Genomic DNA, 25,577 nt, shown 5'->3' with positions numbered 1-25,577 from the left:
TTCCCGAGGGGGAACTTGGTAGAATCGTACCTTGGGTTGTCGTTGGGACCTTTGCGGGAGGGGTAGATGTTATGTCTCCCCTAGGGAATGAGTCTTAGCAATGGCATCTAATGAAAAGAAGAAAGAAGGGGGTTAGGACTGTGGTTCAGTTCAAAAGTGCTTGCCTGGTTCAGGGCCCTGCAGCGCACAAGCTAAGTGTTGCAAGAGAATGCGTGCCAACAACCAAACCAGGCCAACATTTATGGAGACCATTTTTCTGGAAAAAAAATTTCTAGGAAATCATTTTTTTTCCAGTCCTTTTGCAACAAGGAAATTTTGCATTGCCAAGAAATACCATTTTAAATTTATTCTCATTTTATGTGCTTGTTTTGCCTTCAGGTGTGTATGTGTATCACGTGCATACCTGGGACCAAAAGAGGCTGAAGAGTTTGTCAGATGCCCGGAGACTGCAGTTATAGGTGCTTGGGAGCTGCCATGTGGGAGTGGGTGCTCGGTACTGGACCTGGGGTTTCTGGAAGAGCGGCCAGTTCTCTTTACCACAGAGCTATCAGTACTCCAACCCTACAAGAAATATGTTACTTCTCCATAGATGTTCACCCTCCGCCAACACCTGCTCAGCTGCTTCCCAGATGGGAGGGAAGTGAAGGCTCCAGGGCATAAATTGTTCTGTGAGGAAAAAAAAACCACAGAGGACCATCTCTAAAGGTGGAGGAACAGATAAAAAGGCAATGCAGGAAAAAAGCCAGGGAGACAGAGATTACCAGTGGGGGACAGAAACAAGGGCAAGAAGGCCTGAGGTACATTTTGCAATATCCTCACAGAGTTGACCCATTTCCCCACCTGACTAGAAGGTAGCTGAGTAGCCCTGAGATGAAGAAATGGGGTTCCTGTAATACTTGGAAACATGGTAGGGGCCCCATGGGTGGCTCAAAGGGAAGTGCCATTGGGTCAATGGGGAGCAGGGTAACTCTAGTTCTTACTGTGGAAGGAGCAGGGTCTGAGGAAGTGGACCTGGGGCCTGGAGAACTGGGTCTGAGGGAGGAGGGCTGGCCCTGGGGTCCTCAGTCTGAGGAAGGTGACCTGGTGTCTGGATTCCTGGGTCTGAGGGAGGATAGTTAGGTTCTCAAACTGTCAGCCTGAAGAAGGATGAGTACTGGACTCCTAAGTCCAAGGGGTTTGGGGTCTGAATCCCTAGGGCTGAGGAAAGGATGGCCGGGTCCTAGACTCCTAGCTCTCGGGAAGCTGTCGAGATGTGGACCCCTGGGTTAGTGGCAAGGCTTAGACCAAGATCTTTCAGCCCAAGGGAGGAGGGTTTGGGAGCTGGATCCCTCCTGGTTCTAAGGGTTGAAGGCTGGGTCTGTACTCTTCAGTCCAGGGGTAGGGACTATTCCAAGAGTCTAGCAGTAGATTCAGGGTGGGGCTCTAGTCTGGTGTTTATTGCATGGCAACTCCCCCGTTTCCTGAGCTGCCCTGGGTAATCCTGGGTATAAAAGGGTTGCATTTCCTGCTCTAAGAGCGCTGGAGGCATTTCTAGCCAGGGACAGGAGTCATGAACCTTATGCCAGTGCTGACCCTCCTGGGTGTCACGACTCTGCTACCTGGTACATGAAAAATCCCACCTGGAAGGGGACATCTGTCCCAGGAGGTGGAACAAGGTAACCGACTGAGATGAAGCTGATCTTCCCAACCCAGGTGTACCAGCTCTGAGATGCCAAAGCGGCAAAATAGAGGCTGTGCGCAATGCCTCAGAGCTGCCCCTTAAGTGGAACATCGGCGAGGAAACTTGTGAGGTTGGTGACGGTTGCCAAGACCTGGTGATGCTTCTGGAGAATGGTAAGAAACCCCCTGAAGAGCCTGGTCCCACTGCCCTTGGGCATCCTGCATCCCTGGGAGGGACTCTCCCTCAGCAGAAGGTGCAACCCATCCATGCCCAGTCCCTTCTTTCTTAGCATCTCACCCACTTCGGGATGCCCACACTCACTCCAGGATCCTGAAATCCCAATCCCCACCTCCACCCGCTTTCCCTTCTCCATCCAGGACCCCAAATAAACTTGTTGATCAGCAAGGGCTGTGTTAAGATTGAGGACCAAGAGCCCCAGGTTACCTGGCTCAGGACCGGTCCTGGACTCTCTATCGTCTCCTACATCCGTGTGTGTCGCCATAGTGACTTCTGCAATGATGTGTCCAGCACTAAAGTTCTTGGAGACCTACCCACACCCACAGGTGCCACAGGGAGGAAGAATGACAGGTGGGGACGGGGGGGGGGGAGTCCTATAAGGAAGGGGTGGAGCTATGGGAGAGAAATCAGCACACAGGATTATTCTTTTACAAACACTCACCAACGGAAGCTTGGCCAGCTCACTGGCTCCATCCCACCCTTTACTGCACATCTGTCCTTCTCCCTCTTCCAATTCACTCACCCTCTGTCTCTTCCCACCCTCTCTTCCCTCCATCCTGCCTCAGAACACTCCTGCCAACATTCTACAACAGAGTTGGAGTTATGAGCTAGCTATATTTTCTGATGTTGAACCACCAGCCTTCAACTCTGGAGCTTCATCCCCCCCACACTCTTCCAGCATGGTGCCTCTTTCTGGGTGGCTCTTATATAGGTTTCTGTGTTTCCTTTACCTAAGGGCACGATCATGAATATGTAAAGAAGCCAGAGTCTAACTTGGGGTGTTCTTCCTTATAAACCATCTAGTTAGTGTCTTTGCAGCGAGGTCTCTCCTTGGAACCTGGAGCTATCTCACAGATTATTCTTGGCTGGCTGACCAGCCAGCCTCAGGGATCCACTTGGCTCTGCTACCTAAGTATCAGGATCATCAATAGACGAGTGCACCTAGCTTTATACATGGGTGCTGGGAACTGAAAGCAGATCCTCATGTTGCCAAGGCATGTCTCCCCAGCTCTGGCCTGGGACTTCGTCCTTCCTTGCTGCTGTCACGTGACATCTGGGCAATGGCGCACTGGAGGATTTGCTGAGCAAATCCTCACTTTCCTTCACTGTTTAGCAGAAGCTGTGGGTGAAACCACAGCCCCGTTCTGACCTCAGTCCCGGGGTCTCTGATCACCTCCATACTCTTTCTGTCCTTGATTCCCCAGCTAGATCATAGCCTGAAATCCCTGAAGCTGGGCCTGTATGAGGGGAACCTCAGGAAGAAATGTTGGGTAACAAAGTAGGGAGGAGGTGTCTGAACCACAGCCAGGTCCTCCCCACTCACCTTATCTGTCGCCTGCAGTCCCAGGGACCCTGAGCTGCCCACTGTGCCTTTCCGAAGATGGTTGTGAGAACGCACCCATGCAGGTCTGTCCCACAGGCAGCACACACTGCTACAATGGAGTCCTCAGGCTCAGGGGAGGTAAGTCTGGAGGTCGGGCCCAGGGAGGGGGGGGCGTGTTAGGCATTGATATCTGAGTGTCTGGAGAACAAGGGTAAACTGAGTTTGGGCACTGAACCTGCAAGAAAGTGCAACTGGCCTCCTGGAGCTGGGTTTGCCTGAGATTTGGAAAGTTTGTCAGCTTTCTCTCCCCGCCCAGACCTCTCCTCTCATCCTCTTCCCCTTGCCTAGACAACATAATTACCAATCTGAAGGTGCAGGGCTGCATGCCCCAGCCAGACTGCAACCTGCTCAACGGCACCAAGACCATCGGGACCTTGGATATGAGTGAAAAGTGTGGTCTTCAGTTGGGTGAGTAGGAAAACGAGGCTGAGCTTCGGCACAAGATCATCCTTAGAAAGTGTGGAACACCCTAGAGCCACCAACCAGGGCCAGCCATTCCCAAGAAGTCCAGAGGGAGCGCAAGGACCCTTCCAGAGGGTGACTGGAGGGCTAGAGAAGGCATGCCAGCTGCGGGAGACAAGAAAGGGGTGTGGTCACGGGCAGAACTAGAGAACAGAGACACAGCTAATGTTGAACCAAAGGCGGGTGTTCTGGGTGGAACAGAGGGGCGAGGAGGAAGGCTGCTGAGAGGGGGTTCCTCTGTGGTGTTTTGCAGCAGTCAGCTCAGGACCATGTGCTGAGGCTCTGGGGGAAGTGATGCCAGCCTTCTTTGCATGGGCCTGGGAAAGCCGAGGTCTCCTGGCAGCTTTTGTTTTAGTGGGTGTGGGTGTGTTCATGTGTGAATGGGTGGATGTGTGTGCCCCCATGTGTACATGTGTGTGAAGGTGAGAAACCAACCTCAGACATCACCCTCAGGAACTTCACCCACCTCCTTTGAAATGGAGTGTGTGTGTGTGTGTGTGTGTGTGTGTGTGTGTGTGTGATGCCAAGGGTCTGAAGTTTGCCAATTCGGCCAGGCTTGGTGGTGAATCCACCTGCCTCTGCTTCCTTAGGACTGGGATTGCAGGCATGTGCCCTACACCCAGAGTTTTGAAGAGTATTTTTTTAGTGTGTGTGTTTATGTGTGTAGGCTCTCAGAGAGGCCAGAAAAGGATGTCCCTGGTGTTATAGTCGGTCAAGAGCTGTCTGATGCAGGGTGATGGTATCTGAACTCGGATCCTCTGCAGGAAGAGCCACCGCTCCAGCCCTAACACACACCCAGCTTTTCCCTGAGTGTTCGGGATCACAGATTCAGGCCTTCACGCTTGCTTAGCAAACACTACTCTGACTGAGTCTCATCTCCCCAGCTTGGTGTTGACCTTTTTACCCAAGGAGATGGAAAAGCCTGAGGATTTGGCTGGATATCACTAACACCAAGAACTGCTGCCTCTAGTAGCACAAGAGAGGTCTACAAAGGGGGCCAACCTGTTAGTGTTTATGACATGTGTCCCATCAGAAAGGCGTCTCTTGGGGCCTGGGGAAGCCCTTGAGGTGGGTTCCATCTCCCAATCCAGGTCCACAGGCTCTGGACTGCAACAGTGTGGCCTTAGACACTATACGGAATGTATCAGAGCTGCACCTGAGCTGGACAACTGGCTGGAGAATCTGTGAGGCGGGCCAGGGGTGCCTTGAAACATTGATGCTAATACAGAATGGTAAGAAGAGGCCCCGCCCTATCACTAGTCACTCCCACTGCATGCCCCTCCCACCACATCCTGGGAATGACTCCATAACCCACCTCCCTGGCACTGAAATCTAGGACTCCTTCACGAACAGGGGAACCCTTCCTGTGCCTGGGCCTTCCTCGCTAGCAGCTGTGCTATCTCTCACTCGGACCTGGAGGTCTGTGCTCCCAGCAGCCTCCCTCTCTTTCCAGGGCAAGAATTTCACATGGTTCTCAGTAAGGGATGTACTAGTGCTGCAAACACAGAGGCTCAAATCACCAGGCACAGAACAGGCCCTGGAATCTCTATCATCACGTATGTCCATGTGTGCCGCCACAGGGACTTCTGTAACGACCTGTCTACAACTGAAAATCTTTGGACTCCACCCCCTGACACAGGTACCAGAGTAGGAAGAATCCCTAGAGAGGGGAAGGGGTTGTCTAGAGGAAAGACAGGGCTATGGGATAGAAGTAAGCACACAGGGGCTATTTATTTTATTGCAAATTTTTAAATTTTTGGTGGTATTGGGGATGGAATCCAGGACCTTGCAAAAGCTAAGCAGGTACTCTCAATCACTGAGCCACACCCCCAGACCCTCAATGGGGGATTCTAGGTGTTGGGGGAGGCTGCTCCTTTGTTCCTGGCCGCCCAGACTCAAAATAACCACACAGAAACTGTAGTAATTAAATCACTGCTTAGCCTATTAGCTCTAGTGTCTTATTGGCTACCTCTTATATCTTAAGTTAACCTATTTCTATTAATCTGTGTGTCACCACGTGGCTGTGGCTTACGGGCAAGGTTCCAGTGTGTCTGTCTCCTGCGGTGGCTGCATGGCATCTCACTGACTTCACCTACTTTCTCCCAGCATTCAGCTTAGTTTTCCCACCTAGCTCTATTCTGCCCTAACACAGGCCAAAGTAGCTTCTTTATTCATTATCCAATAAAAGCAACACATATACAGAAGGACTTCTCACATCACCTAGGCAGGGGCTCTACCACTGAGCCACATCTCTAACCCCTCACTGGAGGATTCTAGGCAGGGGCTCGACCAGTGAGTGACATCCCCACCCTTGGGGCTGTTTAAAATCACTGCCACTCTACTGACTGGCAGCCTGTTAGCTCCCTCCACCTTGACCTCAAATGACTTCCAGTTCAGGCTGTGCATCTCTCCTATGGTCCTTCCTAGATCCCTGTGCTGGCCTTGTCTGCACGCACCTCACTAACTCTCCCATGTTTGTTTTCTGATGCTGAACCACCAACCTCAGAGAGGCCTTGCTCCTGCCTGGCTCCTCCTGCTTTCTCTAAGGCTGATTTGGGACCCTAATGGCACTTCCTCTTCCTGTTGAACATTAGTCTAGAACATTCCCTTCTTGTTGCCTGGTGTCAAAAACAGCTTGAGACGATGCTTTGTTTCTTCCTATTCTGAAACAGTACAGCTCTCTTTCCCTTGGTTATTTAGCAGAAGCTGGGAGCAAACTGGGGTGGGGACTGCTCGGTGTTAAGAAAACTGTTGCTCTCCATAGGACTCAAGTATAGTTCTCAGCCCTCACCTTGGATGGCTCACAACAGCCTGTAACTCTAGTTCCAAAGACCCTGAAGTCGAGGCACCTACACACACATACGCAAACCCACCCCTCACCCTCCACCTACACAAAAATACACATAATTATAAATAATAAAAATAAATATTTTCAAAAAATAAGTTTGGAGTAAAGTCAGTGGTCCCTTTGAGGTACTCTCATTCTTTCTTACTTAAGTTCATGTCTCTTGTCCAGCCTCGGAAACTCCCCCAGACCCCACCTAGGAAAATAGCACCTCTTATATTCTTGGCCAGAGGCCTCTTCTGCACTCTCTACCCCTTTACTCCTGCAGCTGGGCCTGTACAGAGAGAGTGGAGCATGCTGGGAAAATAAGTTGGGAGTCCTTTGAACCCAATCCAGAATCCCTACTGTCCCTCACTGCATCTACTGCTTCCAGTCCCAGGGACCCTGAGCTGCCCACACTGCCTGTCAATACGTGGCTGTGAACACGCACCTGAGCAGGTCTGCCCTGCAGGCAGCACACACTGCTACAGTGGAGTCCTCAGACTCAGGGGAGGTAAGCCTGGACATGGTGACCCTACCAAGTGGATGAGGAGGACTGGAAGTCGATATTCAGTATCTGGGAAGTGAGAGTAGACAGACAGGGTATAAGACCCAGAGCGGGGCAAGGCAGGCCTCCTGGAACTGGGCTTGCCTCTGAGGTTTGCATGATCCTTATGTCAGTGTCTCTGTCTCTCTCCATCTCCTCCTTTCCTAGGGGGCATAACCACCAATCTGAGGGTGCAGGGCTGCATGCCGGAGTCAGGCTGCAACCTGTTTAATGGCACCAGGGTCATCGGACCCATAAGAGTGAGTGAGAATTGCGGGCCCCAGTCAGGTGAGTTTCGTACAGGAAAAGGAGACGCATTCTCTGCACTGCAGCCCTGACAAGATGATTCTTGTGGGGTGTGAGACATCCAAAGCCACTCACCATGGCTGGCCAGCCCAGAGCATCACTTGCTCAGATGTGCGCAAGCAACTGGGGGAGGGAGATTCTTCAGGGAGGCTGTGGCAGCAGCATCGAAAGGTATCCAGGTAAAGGAGACTGGGAGCGTGACCCAGGACACAAAAGCATTGAGGAGAATGTTGGATAATTCTGGAACTAGTGAGCTCATGTGGCCCTCCTTACGGAAGGACAGGCTCAGTGGGAAAGGGCCAGGTGCACCTTGTTTGTCCCCATTCTATACACCCAGTCCTGGCGTCAGTCTGGGTCTCAGGGTCCTTTAACCACCTCCAGTCTCTCCATCCCCTTCTCCCATCCTCATCTATGATGCCCAGCAGCCTCACTCCATTGGAAAGAAAACCAGAGAGTGGAGAATGCAGGACTCAAGTGGGGGCTCAGGGAGTGTCCCTACTTGTGCAGCCACAGTGGCACTCACCTGGCAGGTGTGGGTGGCGGTGGAGTTTCTCAGAAGGGATGCAAGGGAAAGAGTAGCTATCGTAGAGACAGAAAATGGATTATCTTGCCTAAGTGCCCGGTCTTGTCTGTCCCAGCCTCAGTTTCCTAACATGCCTGTGTCGTCTTAACCCTCAGAGCCTCAAAGAGAGCATGTAGACGGGCCTGGGGAGATGGCTCAGCAGGGAAAACACTTTCCACACAGCACGAAGTCCAGAGTTTGCAACCCCAGCACAGTGTAAAACTGAGCAGAGCAGCACACATCCAAACCCTAGCACTGGGGTTGAGAGAGGGGAGGGAAGAAACAGATGAATTCCCAGAGCCCCTGCTACGCCAGTCAATAAGGTCTGGGTTCAGTGGGAGTCTGTGTCTCAAAAGATAAGGTGGAAGATACCCAGAACCCACCTCTGCCCTCCACACTCATGTGCACACACAAAGCACACACACACGCATGTTCACACATCTGCACACACACATGCATGCTGGCACACTTGTATGTAGGCATGCATGCTCACACACCCGCACACATATATCTGCATACACTCATGCATGCTCACACACCTGTATATAAGCATGCATGCTCACACACCTACCTACACACACACATCTGCACACACACACACGCATGCTGGCACACTTGTATGTAGGCATGCATGCTCACACACCCGCATATATATATCTGCACACACATATACATGCTCACACACCTGCATGCTCACACAACTGTACATACACATGCATGCACACACAAACATTTTAGAGAGTTGAGTGGATTCCTCAAATGTTCCTGTTTGTATTTTCTTTATTTTTTTAGTACATTTACCTATTTATGTGTGTGTGTTCATGTGCACACACATGGCCATGCTGTGTGAGTGGCAGGGTGGGCAGGGGGCGGTAAGAGGAACTTCAGGGAACTGGTTTTCTCTTTCCATTATCTGAGTTCTGGGGACCAAACTCAGGACTCAGGTCGTCAAACTTGTCGACAAGTACCTTAATCTCCAGTGCCACGTTGGCCTTGTTTGAGTTTTAATTTGTCTCACAATGTTTGACTTCACGACTTGAGTTGTGTGTCACTGCTTCATGTAGCAAGTACAGAGGCGGTTTATGGTGGCTAGACGGTAATCCCGGAAGTCAAGCTGAGAGACTTCCTTTATAGGTTTTCTCCTCCTATCCCAGGCGCTCAGGCCCTAGAATGCAAGAGTGGGCAAGTAGATGGCCTAATTAAAGTGTCGTCGCTGCCCCTGGACTGGACAACCAGCTGGGAGACCTGTAAAATCGGCGAGGGGTGCCAGGAAACAGTCTTACTCATAGTGAATGGTGAGACCGGAGCTTCGGTGTGCAACCCGCCCCTTCTGGCTCAGCCCTGCCCCTGGAGTTCTGCCGGGAATTCGCGAGGCCACGCCCCCAGCGCCCAGTCCCTACCCACCATCTCACCACCAGGAGGCCGCCCACCTCCCCGAGGCACAACATCCCACCACGACCCCCCCTCCCCCCGTCATCCTGACCCTCCCGGTCTCCCTCTCTCCTTCCAGGACCCAATGTGAACTTGGTGTTCACCAAAGGCTGCACAGCAGACCAAGACCACAAGCCCCGAATCACCCGGCACAGAACAGGCCCCGGAGTCTCCATTATCTCTTATACCCACGTGTGCCGCCACTGGGACTTCTGCAATGACCTGTCCTCCACCCATCCTCTCTGGATCCCACCACCTGTCACAGGTGCTAGAGGGAAGTGGGGGTCACAGATGAAGGGGAAGGGGTGACAGAATGAAGGACCGAACTGTGGTTCTAAAGAGATCACTAAAGGTGTTCATTTCAGGTTGCCCCTTGCTGTACCCCGCCCCGTCCCCCCCACCCCGTCCCACCTAGACTTCTGTCTCTCTCTCTTACTCCCTCACCCCTCTCTCAGGCTCCACCTATTCCTTCCTTCTCCCACGTGCCCTGAAATCTGCACCTCTGAACTCCCAGGAGCACTTCTCATAGTCACAGAACAGCACTGGTGGTTTTTCTTTTGTGTTTGCGCGCGTGCGTGTGCACAAGAGTGGAGGCCAAAAGGCACAGGTGACATTCCTCAGAAGCCATACGCCTTTTTTTTTTGAGACTGGGGTCTTTTATTGGCCTGGAGCTCACCCATTAGGGTAGATTGGCTGGCCAATGAGCCCCAGGGGCCAGCTCATTGCCACCTCCCCAACTCTGGCATTTTGAGACTATGCCATTCCATGTGGCTTTGGGATTCGGGGCTCTGCAGCAAGCACTTTACCTACAGAGCCATCCGATAATGACTTTTCTGATGCTAAATCATTGCAGATTCTGTCACAGTCTGACCTTGCCATCCCGAATAGTCTTTTTCTCTCTGCTGGGGTTAGTCACTAACGGGGGCCTGTCACGTTTCTTCTCCAGGAAGGATCCTGGCTTGTTACTTCCCACTGGCCTTCCCTGATATTTGTTAAACAGAGTATGAGATGGTCTTCTCTGAAATGTTGGTACCTGTCCTCCTTGACCTTCTAATAGACTTTGAAGTCACTGGTACTTTCCAGGACACCCCCTCCCATCCTTGGCCAAGTCCATCTCTCTGTCTGGTCACAGAAAAGACACTGCTGGTTGGCAGGCTCAGGCACTCAGGCCTGGGGTCTCCACAGTCTTTCCTGCCTTCAGGCATGATGCCCTCTTAGGACACAGAGTTTTGAGCCACCATGAGACCCGAGGGCACCAAATAACTTAACTTCATTCTTAGGACCACTGGGGCCTCCCACTGTCCCTCACTGTGACTTGTCTCTCAGGTCCGGGGTCCCTGCGTTGCCCATTGTGCCTTTCCAAAGATGGCTGTCCAAAGAATGCCCCTGAACAGGTCTGCCCTGCAGGCAGCTTGCACTGCTACAATGGAGTCCTCAGCCTCAGGGGAGGTAAGCCTGGACTCGGGGCCCCTGGGGAACTGAATATGATAAGCCAGTAAGCTGGGAGGGAGAGAGCTGGGTAAACTGAGTGAAGGAACTGAGCTTCTAGGAGTGTGCGGCCAGCCTCCAGAGCTGGGCTTGCCTCTGAGGCTCACATGATCTGCCTGTGAACTCTCTGTGTGCGCTTCTCTGTCTCTCTCTTCTCCTCCTATCCTAGGAGGGCTCATCTCTGATCTGAAGGTGCAGGGCTGCATGTCCCAGCCAGGCTGTGACCTGCTCAACGGCACCCAGACAATTGGACCCATAGATGTGCGTGAGGACTGCAGTCCTCAGTTAGGTGAGTCGTATGCTGCAGCGCCCAAGCAACAGGATACTTGTGGGGTACCCCAAACCACCAACAGAGGCAACCCAAAGTTGCCATTTAGATGAGATCACTCTCCGGTGTTTGCCTGGGAGGAGATTCTCCAGAGAGACTGCTGGAGGTTGGGAGGTGGTGGACCAAGGAGAGACTGTGGCCAGTGATTGGTGAGGTGGCTTAGTGAGTATCATCCTTACTGACTTGGGTTCTGCCCCTGAGACCCACATAGTGGAAGGAGAGAACCCATCCTAAGTTGTCCTCTGGACCCCACTTGTGTGCCGTGACGTGTGCACACCCACAGCACACAAGTAAGTGATAAAAGCACGATGCTGGCCCAGGTGAGCCTGTGGGTGTTAGAGATGAGGGCTGAGTGGAAGGAAAGTCCAGGTGCAAGGTGGTCACTCTGCATGGGATTCCATGCTGTTGTTAGTGCTGTGACACCCGCAGGGGTCCTGAGCGCAAGAAGAGCTTTCTGATTGCATCTTTTTAGTTTATTGTTATGTCTTCATTGTGCAGAGTGGTGGGTTTTATACTGGCATTTTCATTCAGCTGTGTTGTGTACTTTGACCCCAACTACCTCCTTCTCTCTCTTTCCTCTTTTGCTAGCCCCCTCTTTTCCCCAAATAGTCTCCTTTCTTCTTTCGCATCATAGATATACAAATTTAGGGGTGTGCATGTGTGTGTGTGCATGTGTGTGCATGAATGTGTGTGTGCATGTGTGTGCATGAATGTGTGTGTGCATGTGTTTTAGCATGAGAGAACACGTGAAATGTTTCTTTCTGAATCCGTTTTATTTCATTTCATGTAATGATCCGCAGTTCCTTCCCCTCCTGCTTTTTTTTTTTCCGAGAGAGGGTTTCACTGTAGTTTTAGAGCCTGTCCTGGAACTAGCTCTTGTAGACCAGGCTGGCCTCGAACTCACAGAGATCCACCTGCCTCTGCCTCCCGAGTGCTGGAATTAAAGGCGTGCGCCATTGCTGCCACCACCACCCGGCTTTTTTTTTTTTAATGACATTTCTTTCCTGTTCTTTTAAATATCTTAACATGTATTTCATTACTATTAATATAATGCACTTTTAACCACTGTCTTGGGGGCCAGCCTCCAGCAATACAGGGCCTTGGCAGGATCCACATAGTGACAAGGCTAGAATTTGCTGTCTAGAGTGGGGGTGAGGGAGTGGGGAGTGAGAGGAAAAGACACAAACTCTCTTGATGCTTTCCTTCTTTATTCTTTATTCTCTTTTTTATTGTCTCTCTCTTTCCTCTCATGTTGTTTCGCAGCTTTTCTACCCCAACAGACTCTTCCAGGCAGTACAAGAGTCAAAACAGTTGCGTTCCATTTCCCAAGTGAATGATTATAGGTAAAAACATGTTTTCCACCTCCCTCACAGGATTAAACATTTTATATATTACAGGGGAAAAACAAATTACCCCAGAGCCCACATACATACATACCCAAGTAACTTGTTACAGATTAACCATGTGGCAAGCAAGGTGTTCTCCTTGGGTCTTTTAATGGCAGGCTGCATTTGCAGTTACAAAGAAAGGACCAATTATTTTATTACTTATCTTGAAAGGTCTGTAGTTCCGTGGCTTTGCCTAAATGAGGCTGACCCATCAGGGGATTTCCTCCTGGTGGAACTTCAATCGCAGCTCCCTGATCCTCTGGCATGGCCAATGGTGACTTACGCTTTTGTGAGTGTGATGTGTGTATGGTATGTGCCCACTAGGCTGGCTAGCCCAGACTCCCAACGTTCACCTGTCTCACTTCCTAATGCTGGGATTTCGTGGGATACTAGAGATCTGAACTTGGGGCCTCTTACTTTCACAGTGAGCTCTCATGCATGAAGCTTTGGGCTCTACCCCCAGTAGAAACTAAACCAGCAATGATAGAACATGCCTGTCATCCAGGCACTTGAGAGGTAGAGGCAGGGGGATTCAATGTTCAAGGTCATCATCCCTGGCTGTACAGCAAGTTTGAGTCCAGCCTTAGCTACACGAGACCCCGTCTAAAAGGAAAACATCAACTCCACGGTGTGCGTATGCCGTGCATGTCCACAAGCCTGATTTGGGGCAGCCTTGGGTCTCCAACTTCTACTTGACAGACTCCCATTTTCTCCTCCATCTTCAGCCATCCACACCTGTATGTAGTACTAGGGACCCCCGTGACCTTGCTTCATAGAAATAAAAATCAGGCCGGGTAATGGTAGTGCACGCCTTTAATCCGGGCCCTCGGGAGGAAGAGGCAAGCATATCTCTGTGAGTTTGAGGTCAGTCTGGTCTGCAAGAGCTAGTTCTAAGATAGCGATGGCTGTAACACAGAGAAACCCTGTCTTGAAAAACCCAAATAAATAAAATAAAGGAAAATAAAATCATAGAGAATCAAGGGGCCTTTAGATATGGTGCAGAAGGCAACATTTAAGTGGGGACTCTAATGCGTCCCCATGATGTACTTAAGTGTATTGCCTGTAACACACGGGATTGAGAGCCATGGACAGCCTCAATAATGACAGCAAGGCAATAGGGAGCCATGGTAGGGAAAGAGGATCCAGTAGGAATCCGGCACACTGGAAGTATGACCTTCTCTGACCCAGCCTCTGTTTCCTCTTCTGCCTCTCTCTAATGTTAGACCTTCAAGAGGGGACTGAGTGCATACTTTTCTCACTGCTAGATCTGGGGACCTGAGGGCATGGACTAGACGGCACAGGCACCAAGGCTTCCTGCCCTGAACTGCAGGAGAGAAGGCTCTTGTTGCTCTCTGTGAATGAAGTCCCGCCAGAGAGTCAGTTCGGTACTGAGAGGGATTTGCTCTCTCTCCTCTTTCTAGCTGAAGAGGCTCTGAAATGCCAGTATGGAGGATTGGAGATCACAAGGAATGTATCACAACCGCCTTTCCAGTGGACAGCTGGCCAGACAACCTGTGGTGTGGGTGAAGGCTGCCAAGACACGTTGATGATGATAGAGAATGGTGAGACGGGCCCTCTGGGGATAGACGCCCTTTTACTTAGCCCTGCTCCCTTAGATCTGTTGGGCAACAAAAGGCGACCTCCACCCCAGCCTGCGCATTTCTGTCTGTCCAGGAGAGATGGTGAGGTGGATTCTCACAAAAGGCTGCACAACAGCTGAGGACCAAGAGGCCAAAGTCACAGAGCACAGGAAGGGCCCAGGGCTGTCTGTCACCTCCTACACCCGAGTGTGCCGCCTAGGAGACCTCTGCAATTACCTGTCTACCACAGCCCCTCTTTGGGCTCTACCCTCTGAGACAGGTGAGGGAGGGCCTTGGAGAAGCCAGCTGCTGGGGAGAAGGAGTCATGATGCTCTTGTTTTTCCCACAGCAGGGCCCCAGTCCCTGCTCTCCAGGCCACCAGTCCCTGCTCTCCAGGGCCCCAGTCCTTGCTCTCCAGGCCCCCAGTCCCTCCTCTCCAGGGCCCCAGTCCCTCCTCTCCAGGGCCCCCAGTCCCTCCTCTCCAGGGCCCCCAGTCCCTCCTCTCCAGGGCCCCAGTCCTTCCTCTCCAGGGCCCCAGTCCCTGCTCTCCAGGCCCCAGTCCCTCCTCTCCAGGGCCCCAGTCCTTCCTCTCCAGGGCCCCAGTCCCTGCTCTCCAGGCCCCAGTCCCTCCTCTCCAGGGCCCCAGTCCCTGCTCTCCAGGCCCAGTCCCTCCTCTCCAGGGCCCCAGTCCCTCCTCTGCCTTCTCTCACCTGCAGTTCAAACTCCCCCATCTGACCTCTTCTCGCAATCCTGAATTAAGCAGATTTCCTTCTTCTTCTTCTTCTTCTTCTTCTTCTTCTTCTTCTTCTTCTTCTTCTTCTTCTTCTTTTTAGTTAGTTTTAGTTGTGTGTGCACACATGTGCACAGGTTCCTGCGGAGACCAGAGGAGGACACTGGATTCCCTAGAGGTGGAGTTATAAGTTGTGAGCCTGGCAACATGGGTGCTAGGAGCCACACTTAGGTCCTCTACATGGGTCTTATCAATTCTCTTTTTTCATATTTTTTATTAAAATTTTTTATTTTCATTTTACCTACCAACCCTAGTTTCCCCTTCCTCCCCCTTTCCGGCCCCCTTCACCTCCCACTTCCCACCTCCCATCCACTCCTCAGAGGGGGTAAGGCCTTCCTTGGGGAGTCAACAAGGTCTGGGATACCAACTTGAGGCAGGACCAAGCCCCTCCCCCATAGCAAGGCATCCCACCATAGGGAATGGGCTCCAAAAAGCCAGTTCATGCACCTGGGATAGGTCCTGGTGCAACTGCCAGGGGCCTTTTTTTCCTTAAACATGCAAACCAATGTTTCCCCCTTCCTCCTCTCCTCCCAGTGCCTGTCCCCACCCCCACTCTCTACTTCTGTTCTGAAAGGGGCTGGCCTCCCATAGATATCAACAAAACATGGCATATCAAGTTGCAGTAAGACTAAGCACCTCCCATGTATTCAGACTGGGCAAGGGAACCCAGTATGAGGAGTAGGGTACCAAAAACCAGCAGAGTCAGAGATAGCCCCTGTTCCCATTGGCGTTATCCATCCTTACCTGCTGAGTCACCTCTCCAGCTCCAGATCTTTTTGCTTTTTCTTTTCATTCATTTTGTTCAATTATGAGTGGGGGTTGCCCGGAGGCACCAGGGAGTCTGTGGAGCATAGCCGGGCAAATCTGTTCTGTCCTCCAACATGTGGGTCCCAGGGGTTGAAGTCAGAAGGTCTGCCTTGGTGGCCGGTGCTTCACCTGCTGAACCTGCCCACTGACCCCCTGGGTGGGCGTCTGACAGACCCCCAGCCTCACACTCTGGCCCCAGCAGCCCTGCTTTCCCTGCGTCTTTTCCCTCTTTCCATATGGCTGGCTTTGGTTCACTCGCCTCTCGTCTGGGGCTTTCATATTTCTTCCTCCTACTGGACACTGGGTTCAGGCTGCCCACTATCCCTGTGTGGTGCTAAACTGGCAGGCTTCGTGTTTCTGTGTTCTGGACTACTTTGTGATGAGGGATTTTTCTCAACTGTTTAGGAAAAGCTGTGAGTAAAGCCACTGCTTGCTTCCCTGGTCCCCCTCCCCTAGTCTGCCTCTAGCCCCAAAGGTCCTCACAGCTCTCCCTATGCCCCGCCCCAGGGTCTCTGCAGGCTCTTCCTGCCCTCCTAACCACAGCCTCAGTTCCCTGTGGTCAGACTTGCATGAGAGGAGCTCAGGAGGGCTTGCTAGAGAGACTGAGGCATGTTGGGGAACTAAGAGGGGGGTAACTGATCCAAACCCAGAGACTCCCACTGCTCCTCACTGTGTCTGTGGCTGCCCAGCCCCAGGGACCCTGCGCTGCCCACTCTGCCTTTCCGAAGATGGTTGTGAGAACGCACCCATGCAGGTCTGTCCCGCAGGCAGCACACACTGCTACAACGGAGTCCTCAGGCTCAGGGGAGGTAAGTCTGGAAGTGGAGACCCTGGGAGTCTGAACATGGTAGGCTGGGGGGGGGGGGGGTGCTGGGTGTCTGGGGAAGAAAGGTAAACTGAGCCAGGGAATGAGTAAGGAACCAGCCTCCCAGAGCAGAGCAGGGCTTGCCTCGCCTGCAAGGCACCCATGACCTGCATGTGTGAGCAATCTGTGTCTCTCCCCTCTCCTCCTATCCTAGGGGAGATCATCTCCAACCTGAGGATTCAGGGTTGCATATCCCAGCCAGACTGCAACCTGCTCAACGGCACCCAGACAGTTGGACCCATGGTTGTACGTGAGGACTGCGGTCCTCAGCTAAATGAAGGTAAGTGACACCTTGTGCTGCGGCCTCAAGGCAAGATGATCCTTATGGGATATGGGACTCCAAAAGTGTCGTGGTCTGGGACCAGCCCCGACCATAAATTATTTCTCGGGACCAGAGGGGAGGCGCGGGATTAAAGACACAACTCACATGGCTTTATCTGGAGGGAGATTCTAAGGGATCCCTCATGAAATCCTGAGTTCACATCCTGAAAATTCCTAGCGTTTATTCTCCAAACAGCCTTTATACCAAAACATAAACTGAGGGTAAATTCATTAGCATTCTGTTTCCCAGGTAACCAGGTGAATGACTTTAGTCACTTTTACATCTTCCTCTGCCCTCTCTGTCATGTCTTCCGATCTTTCTGCTCTGTGTGCCTGCTCTGTCACACAGGCTGAATTGGCATCTCTATCCCAGGCGTCCTCCAAATTACAAAGAAGGAGCAGAACAACATTAGCATATTCTGAGCCTGGTGACAGCCTGTCTGTAAATGCTAGGCAACCACCTCCCGTAAGGCAGGTGAAACTGTAACCCAGTGCTGTGGGAGGCAGAGACAGGAGGCTCTTGCTGATTGCCAGTCTTCAGCCCAGTGACGGACACTGTCTCGAGGGAGGGATGAGGAGGAAAGCAATAGAAAAGCACATTTGTCATTCTCACCTGGCCTTGGCACATGCATGTATACATACATTAAAATAGAAAAGATTGGTCACCAGAAAACTATGACTGCAGAGGCCCTGACATAAGACAGACAGACAGACAGACTCAACAAGAGGATGGAGCACTGGTGGTGTTGAGCTGTGATTTCACTTTCCAAGAAGATGAGGTGATTCTAGGATGAAGACAGAACTACTCCAAGCAGAGAAATCACCAAAGCCAGGGAGTCAGGATGCCACCTAGTATGATGGGGTGCAGAGCTAGGCAGAATCCTGATGGCCAGGACCCCTTGCAAGACCCAGCTGAGGATGAACTTTCTCCCAGGACTGAGGAACCATGGAAGGCTGCAAAAGATAGTCAGGGAGGCAGAGGCCAGACCGCTCTTCTTCCTTTTGATTAGTGCTCATTAATTAAGTCTGTTTTTTGTTTCTAAGATTATGAAACACTGACAGTCTGCAGTATGCTTTAAAAATGTATCCCAAGGGCTAGAGAGATGGTTCAGCTGTTAAGAGCACTGACTGCTCTTCTTGAGGACCTAGGTTCAATCCCCAGCACCCACACGGTAATCAACATGTTTGTAACTTCAGTTCTAGGGATCTAATGCCCCCTTCTGGACTGTGCAAGGACTGCATACATGTGATGCACAGGCACACACAGGCACAATCTCATACACTTAAGAGTAATCTTTCCTTAAAAAGAGAAAGCACATTCCACATATACTGTGCATGCCACACAACAGCCACAAACATGCAAACATGCATCATCACACTGTGCTTCATATATCGCATCCCACACATTTTGGATCCTGTGTTCCTCGTTTATATGAGGAACCCCAGAAACCTCATGAGCCCTCCCTACAACAGAACCCATAGTTCAAGGTACACACAGCACATGCTACAGGCCACATCCAAACTAAATACAAATAATACAGAACACCCACCTGCCCAACACACATACAAGGCTATACCACACACATCATACATCTGTACACACCACGTGTGCACCCCTCACATCTCCACATAGCATACACAGAAAACCCATGCATGCTGCATGAAACACAACCCTTGGAGGAGCATCGCTGTCCCTGATTGGGTTCAGTTGGGCATTTAGCATATGCTCATTGGGGTTCAGCAAAACCCACTGGCAGAGGCTAGGAGGACAGAATGTGTGTGGCGGGGGGAGATCTGGGGGAGCAGAGCAGCTCTTGCAAAAGTTCAGCAGTAAGGGCCCCATCGGCCATTTTAAGAAATCAGATCTTATTCTGGAGAAGATGGAGACCTAACAGAAGTTTCTGTCTTCTCGGGCTTCTCAAGAGTTTCTCAGGCCTGACAGGATCACCTTGTCCTTTAAGACGACCCCTGTAAGAGCTGGGTGGTAAAGAAGGTGGGGGAGAAGTAAAGAGGAGATCAGAGAGACCCAGGACAGGCAGGCAAAAGGCCTGGCATCTTGCAGCTGGGGGGAAGCATTAGAGGCGGCCACAGTGCTCAGGTGCTGCAGTTGCTGTGCAACATAAGCCACAGGGTTTCCTGGAGAATGCAGCAGGGGCTGGAGGGAAAACATGGATGAGGATTTGGGTAGCTCTGCCTCTTGTGCCCCAGGGGAAGGGGCCACCTTTAAGCAGGATGAGGAGGATGTGGTGGGATGGAGCAGAGAGTGCAGATCTGGTTGCAGGAGCAGGGCAGCTGAGCTGCACATTCTCCCCTGGGAAATGAGGAGATGGCCAGTGCCGCACTGGGGGCCATCACGGGGATGCGCTTGTGGACACCCAGTGCCAGCTCCCAGAATTTCTGCATCCTGGGGCACTTGAGGTCATACGATGATCATGTGAGGTCGTCAGGGAAGGTCAAGCTCAAGGTCCTCTAACTGGACTGCTGTGTTCAACCCTGACCCTAAGGAGACTGAAAGCCAAAATTCCGAGTCCAGCTCTGCCACCTCCTGCCTGGGTGATACTGGACAAACCCCCAACACTTCCTGCCTCTGCTTCCCTCCCTTGAGAATGCTGCCACCTGCTGTGGGGCTGTGGTGAGGAAGTGAGGCAGTCCTGTCAACAGTGAAGACAGGAGCTGGCTCTGCAGTCCCAGTGCTCCAGAGGCAGAGGCTGGAGGACTGCCAGAGGGAGGCCAGCCTGGACCACGCAGCTAGAGCCTGTCTCAGACACACACACGCACGCACGCGCACGCACGCACACACACACACACACACACACGTACGCACATGCACACACACACGCACACTCACGCACGCACGCGCACACACACACGCACACACACGTACGCACATGCACACACACACGCACACTCACGCACGCACGCGCACACACACACACACACACACACAGTGGATGTAGTGGGCTCATCTGTGCAGTCATTTCTGTATCCAGGCACCATGCAGGCCCAGTGCTCACTAGAGGTCAACCTAGTGATCTCTTTGGAATCTAGGGCTTCTCAGTCCAAAGAAATCCATTAGCTGGGGAGGTGGCTCAGGAAATAGGTGCTTGCTATGCAAACATAAAAACCTAAGTCCAATTCCTAGCACCCATGGAGAAAGATACACAGAGAGAGAGAGAGAGACAGACAGACAGACAGATAGACAGACAGACAAAGAGAGCTATGGTGGAACATGCTTGTAATCCCAGCCCTGGCAAGGCAGCGATGGGCAGACCCCACGACTTGCTGCCCAGTCCTCCTCACTTACTTGGCCTTACTTCAAGAGCTTCAGACCCCTGAGCCACCCTGTCTGGAAAAACAAGTCAAGGGTAGCTGAGGTGACTCATCAGGTTAAAGCACTCTTGCCTGACGTCCTAAGTTCACTCCCTGGTCCCATGTGGTGGAGGGAGAGAACTAACTCCTGAAGCTGTGGCACATACAGAAACCCACATACGAACACACGCATACACACACACATACGTGCACACACACATAATGCGCTCACGCATATGTCATAAAAGTATATAAATAAGAAAGGAGAAGCTTGACTGGAGAGATGAAAGTACATGCTGTGGGAAGCAAGATGTGTAACTCACTCCAGATGGCTTCCACATGCGTGCACACACACACGAACAGGAATACACACATGTGTGCACACACAAACACACACAAAAGGTAAAGGTAGCTTGAGACCACCTTCCCCATGAAACCCCATGGGGAGTATAGAATGGCCGAAGAGGGGCCCTCAGTGGAGGAGCAAGTCTTCCTCAGGAGGCTCTGAGGGGTGCAGGTGCTCAGGGAGGAACAGGGTGAATGGAACTACAGGCTTGGGGACTGTGACTTCTGAGTCCCTTAATCCAGACGGGGATGTCACAGCCAGGGCATGGGAAGTATGACTCGGAGCATGATGGCCGCCCTTAGCCCGGAAGCTGAGGGGCAGACATGATGGCTCCCTGACTCTCACTAATCTTGACGGTTTTTCTCTCCACAGGTGTTCTGACATGTTACAAGGGGGTCATGTCTAAGCTTGGCACTGGCTTTGCTAAGGAAGCTGTCGAGTGGTCTGCTCTGTCGACCGAAGTGTGTGAACCTAAGGAGTTATGTCAGGAGACGCTCCTCCTCATAGACGTAGGTGTGTGGGACGAGACGAGAGCCGCACTCCTGCACCAGGCCAGCACAGCCCTACCCTGGGTTCTGTGTCCCGCAGTTCCTGCCCACCTCCTCCTCTTCCTGGGCTTGCCTTGCTGGGTGGCAGTGTAAGGTAGCCCCAACCCCGGAGATGAGAGCAGTGTTCGAATAATGGAAAGGGCCCTGATGACCGCCATCATTTGAAGCATTCTCGGGCTGGATGTGGCTCAGTCAGTTCAGTGTCTGTTTACCATGCTGAAAGCCCTGAGTTTGATCCGTAGCACCAGGTAAACTGGACACATCTGTAATCCCAGTGCTGGGAAAGAGGAGACAGTGAAATTGAGATTTAGTGCCATCCACATCTATATAGTGAATTCAAGACCAGGGTGGGCTGAGACTCTCAAAGAGAGAGCAAGAGAGAGAATGAAGCAAAGAGCTACAGAAACTGAGAGAGGAAGGGAGGGGGAGAGACGGGAAAGGAAGGGGGTAGAAGAGATGGTGAGCAAAATTCAAGAAGTCCTTGTTTTTTACTGCTGAGTAGTACTCTAATATGTGTATATTCCATACTTTCTTCATCCATTCTTCCATTGAAGGGCATCTAAGTTGTTTCCAGGTTCTAGCTATTACAAACAATGCTGCTATGTACATAGTTGAGCATATACTTTTGTTGTATGATTGATTGCTCTTCGAGCTGATGAGGGAGGGGGACTTGATCGGGGAAGGGGGAAGGAAATGGGAGGTGGTGGCGGGGAGGAGGCAGAAATCTTTAATAAATAAATAAATTTAAAAAAAAAAAAGAAAAGGGGGCCGGGCGATGGTGGCGCACGCCTTTAATCCCAGCACTCGGGAGGCAGAGGTAGGCGGATCTCTGTGAGTTCGAGACCAGCCTGGTCTAGAGAGCTAGTTCCAGGACAGGCTCCAAAACCACAGAGAAACCCTGTCTCAAAAAACCAAAAAAAAAAAAAAAAAAAAAAAAAAAAAAAAAAAAAAGAAAAGGTACCAAGTCATGTAGCTAAACATGGATAAGAATTGTGGGTCAATTTAAGTTGTAAGAGCTAGTTAATAATACACCCGAGCCATTGGCCAAACAGTGGTGTAATTAAAAAAATAAAAAGGAAGAGATGGTGAGCCCAGTGAGGCTGCAGCCTGTGGGAGGGGCTCAGGGAGACTGTGGAGACAGTGTGCAGTAAGGTCTGCAAGGGGGCAGAGCAGAAGGAGCCAGGCTTGAGCTTCAGGCTTTGACTGACACAGAACATGCTCAGTTGTGTCCTTCCTGTGACTGGGAGCTTCAAGGAACCCAAGAACTGGGCTCCCAGGCCTTGTCACCCTCCCCTTCCCAGCCCAGCTTTCACTCTCTTATACCCACAGGACCAAGGACACTCCTCCTAGGGAGCAAAGGTTGCTCAGGCCGTGGGGGAGAGGACAACAATGGTATCTCCATATACTCCCAGCCCCCTGGAATGCTGGTAGCTTCCTACACACGCTTCTGTTCCTCCAACCTGTGCAATGAAGCCAGCAGCAGCAGCGTCCTGCTGAACTCCCTCCCTCGTCCAAGTATGGGACCCAGACATTTGGGGGTTCAGCTGGTGGCTGGCGTTGAGAGCATACAGTGCGCCCCAACCTTTCTTTCTGTCCTCAGATGTCCTTCCCCCTGGAGACCTGCAGTGTCCGGTGTGTGTAGAGTTGTTTGCATCCTGCTTCCAGAGCACCAACTTTGTCACCTGCCCTCAGGGGACCACTCGCTGTTATAAAGGGGACCTTGTGCTCCAGGGAGGTGAGTGCGGGAAGGAAAGAGCCAGGGCTCCAGGGTTTGAGGATGGAGGGTTGTATCAAGATGAGGCTACCTCAGATGGAAGGAGGCTGGGCCTGGACCCCTGGGTCTGAGGGAGAAGAGCTGGGCCTGGACTCATGAGGCTGAAGGTTGGCCCTTTAGCCCTGTCAGGGAGTGGAACTGGGACCTGGAGTCCTGGGTGGAGGAAGGAAGGCAGGTGTTAGATTCAAGGTTTGGGGGAGAAGGATGGGTCTGGGATTCCTGGGTCGGAGTTTCCCAGCATTGCTGGACTGTGGCACCCCTGACTGATCTTCACCCTCCAGGTGGAGTGTCTTCCACACTGAGCCTTCAGGGATGCATGTCCTCACCTGACAAAAGCTTACTGGGTGGCTCTAGAACAATCGGGATCTTCTCCACAGAAGAACTCTCTGAGGATGAAGAGGGAAATGATCAAAAGCCTCTGGGTGGAGGTGCCTCGGCCTCTTCCCTGGCTTGGGTGTTAGGGCTGGGGCTCTTCTTAGCCCTTTGTTTGTAGGGCTTTGTCCTCTCTGCTGAACCCATTTCCCTGCAGTCCTTAATCCCTGTTGGCCACCCATACCCAGCCCTCCTCTGACGTCATAACCTAAGACCTTACACTTGGAACCTTCTGCCCATGCTGTCCCGATCCCTCACCTCACATCACTGATATTGATATATGGGAGCCACTGATCTCACCCTGTGCCAGTGGACCCCAACATATTGGCCATACATGTGGAATAATAAAGTCGCTGTTGTTTCTCCAAATACCAGGTTTCTCTTTATGCAAGGAGATGATGGCAGGCAGTGGGATCATGAGAGACCCACTGCCAAGGCCAGCCTTCCTGTGTCTGCCCACAGAGCCCTCAGGGTGCTGCCACCTAAAATGCTGGGCCTCACTGTGACCTGGGAGGGGCCCGGAGCACAGCAAAGGGCTTTCACCTCTCCTCAGTAGCTGGGTAAGAGGCTCTGAGTGATACAAGTTGGCGTTATTGACACGGGAGCAGAGAATAAGGCTTGATACAGTTTCTTAGGACCATTACCAGGTAAGTGCTGCTATTGTAGGCTTGAAAGGGTAAGGATCAGGGAACACACACACCATACACATACCATACACACACATACCATACATACATACACTGCATCCACACAACACATGCACCACATGCCCCATATACACACCACACACACACCATATCCACACAACATCTACGCACACCATACACAGACATACCATATACATATACACCACATCCACACAACACAGACACATCCCATGCACCATACATACACCACATGAACACACCACATACATGCAACATACAGACATACAACATACCACATTGACACAACTACACACACATCCATACAACATACACACACACAATGTACACACACCACATCCACCATACACACCACATCCATACAACACACACACACAGAGTCACTCAAACACAGGTGTTACATTTTCATGCCAGACTGAAACTCGCATTTCAGAGTTTCAGGCTCTGTGAGAGAGGAGTGGTATTGCGGGAGAATTGTCTGTCTTCTGTCAATCATGTTTTAAGTAAACGCTGATTGGCCAGACAGGAAGTATTGGTGGGTCAACCAGACAGGAAGTAGAGGTGGGGCGATGAGAACAGGAGTATTCTGGGAAGAAGGAAGCTCTTTCCAGAGTCCTGCACAGACTACCGAAGAAGCAGAATGTGATCTGCCCAGCTGAAAAAGATACAGAGCCATGTGGCTAACATAGAAAAGAACAATGCGTTAATATATAAGAGCTAATATGAAGCCTGAGCTAATGGGCCAATCTGTTTATAATCTTATGGAGACCTCTGTGTGATTTTCTTTGGGACCTTGCCGACTGTAGGGTACCGGGCGGGACAGAAACCCCAACAAGCTAGCCCTCACGTTACAGAGTGGAGACTTTTTTCCAATGTCATGGTCCTCCTGGGACCCCGCACATGGGCTGAATAAGGCAGTTCCCACAGATCTGACATCCACACCAAGGGGAAGTGGGAAGAAGAGTGAACCTAGGTGCACAGAAGCAGCGGGCCCAGTCCTCAGGGTCCCTCAGTAAAATTAGCCGCTCTGCTGCCTGTCAAAATGTGGCTTAGGGATCGGAAGGTTCATCGTAGCTCCTGGTTTGATGGGATGCAGGTGATCACTGTGGGGGAAGGCATGGGAGCAGAGGAGAGCATACAGTTAGCACGTATGTGAGCATTGCTCACATATGGAAGGACTGGGAAAGAGAACAGGCAGCTTTCACACGGGTTTTGGAGATCAACCTTGGGTCTTCATGTGCTGGACTGCAAGTCCTAGATAGGCTGGGGCAGCAACCAAGCCCATCACTTTAGTCCTCATTAACAGTACTTAACCTGGCTCTCCAAAAGCCATCCACACAGACACTGGCTCTGGGACCACAGCTGACATGGGATTCACAGGAGGAAATGAAGGGACAAAGCCAACTCCATTCTGTGCTAGGCCCCAAGGTGGATATCAGCAGAGCGGGAAGTTCCCTGGATTGCAGCCAATCAGAGAGTCACCTGTACCCCTTATGCCCATAACTGTAGTTTTGTGGGGTTTTTCCTTTATAAACCCCGCCTAAAATGGTGGGGTACCTCCTCTGGCCCCCACCATCGGTGTG

The 25,577-nt window shown here is 51.6% G+C and overlaps 1 protein-coding gene across 3 annotated transcripts; it reads left to right on the top strand.

Annotated features, from left to right (window-relative positions):
- The first annotated feature begins 1,515 nt into the window (after positions 1-1,515).
- On the top strand, positions 1,516-23,698 carry Cd177 (CD177 molecule). 3 transcript variants are annotated; one of them, XM_041653950.1, is made up of 21 exons: positions 1,516-1,601; positions 1,693-1,833; positions 2,038-2,223; positions 3,240-3,359; positions 3,570-3,689; positions 4,835-4,975; positions 5,197-5,382; positions 6,962-7,081; positions 7,283-7,402; positions 9,137-9,277; positions 9,493-9,678; positions 10,740-10,862; positions 11,071-11,190; positions 14,039-14,179; positions 14,292-14,477; positions 16,484-16,603; positions 16,814-16,939; positions 21,008-21,148; positions 22,513-22,698; positions 22,784-22,918; positions 23,239-23,698. In XM_041653950.1, exons 1-21 carry the CDS (start codon positions 1,550-1,552, stop codon positions 23,448-23,450), a joined length of 3,003 nt encoding a protein of 1,000 aa, XP_041509884.1. In that variant the 5' UTR covers positions 1,516-1,549; the 3' UTR covers positions 23,451-23,698. The 3 variants fall into 3 exon arrangements, with proteins under 3 accessions (XP_041509884.1, XP_041509883.1, XP_041509885.1); XM_041653949.1 differs by having other exon boundaries at positions 16,445-16,603; XM_041653951.1 differs by lacking the exons at positions 7,283-7,402; positions 9,137-9,277; positions 9,493-9,678; positions 10,740-10,862.
- The last annotated feature ends 1,879 nt before the right edge of the window (positions 23,699-25,577 follow it).

Source organism: Microtus oregoni, unplaced genomic scaffold, assembly GCF_018167655.1.
Source record: "Microtus oregoni isolate MIOR12 unplaced genomic scaffold, Mior012 000006F_ref0000085, whole genome shotgun sequence".
Taxonomy (NCBI): Eukaryota; Metazoa; Chordata; class Mammalia; order Rodentia; family Cricetidae; genus Microtus; species Microtus oregoni.
Note: the sequence above shows the minus strand (reverse complement) of the source record. Positions and strands in the feature narration are given on the sequence as shown.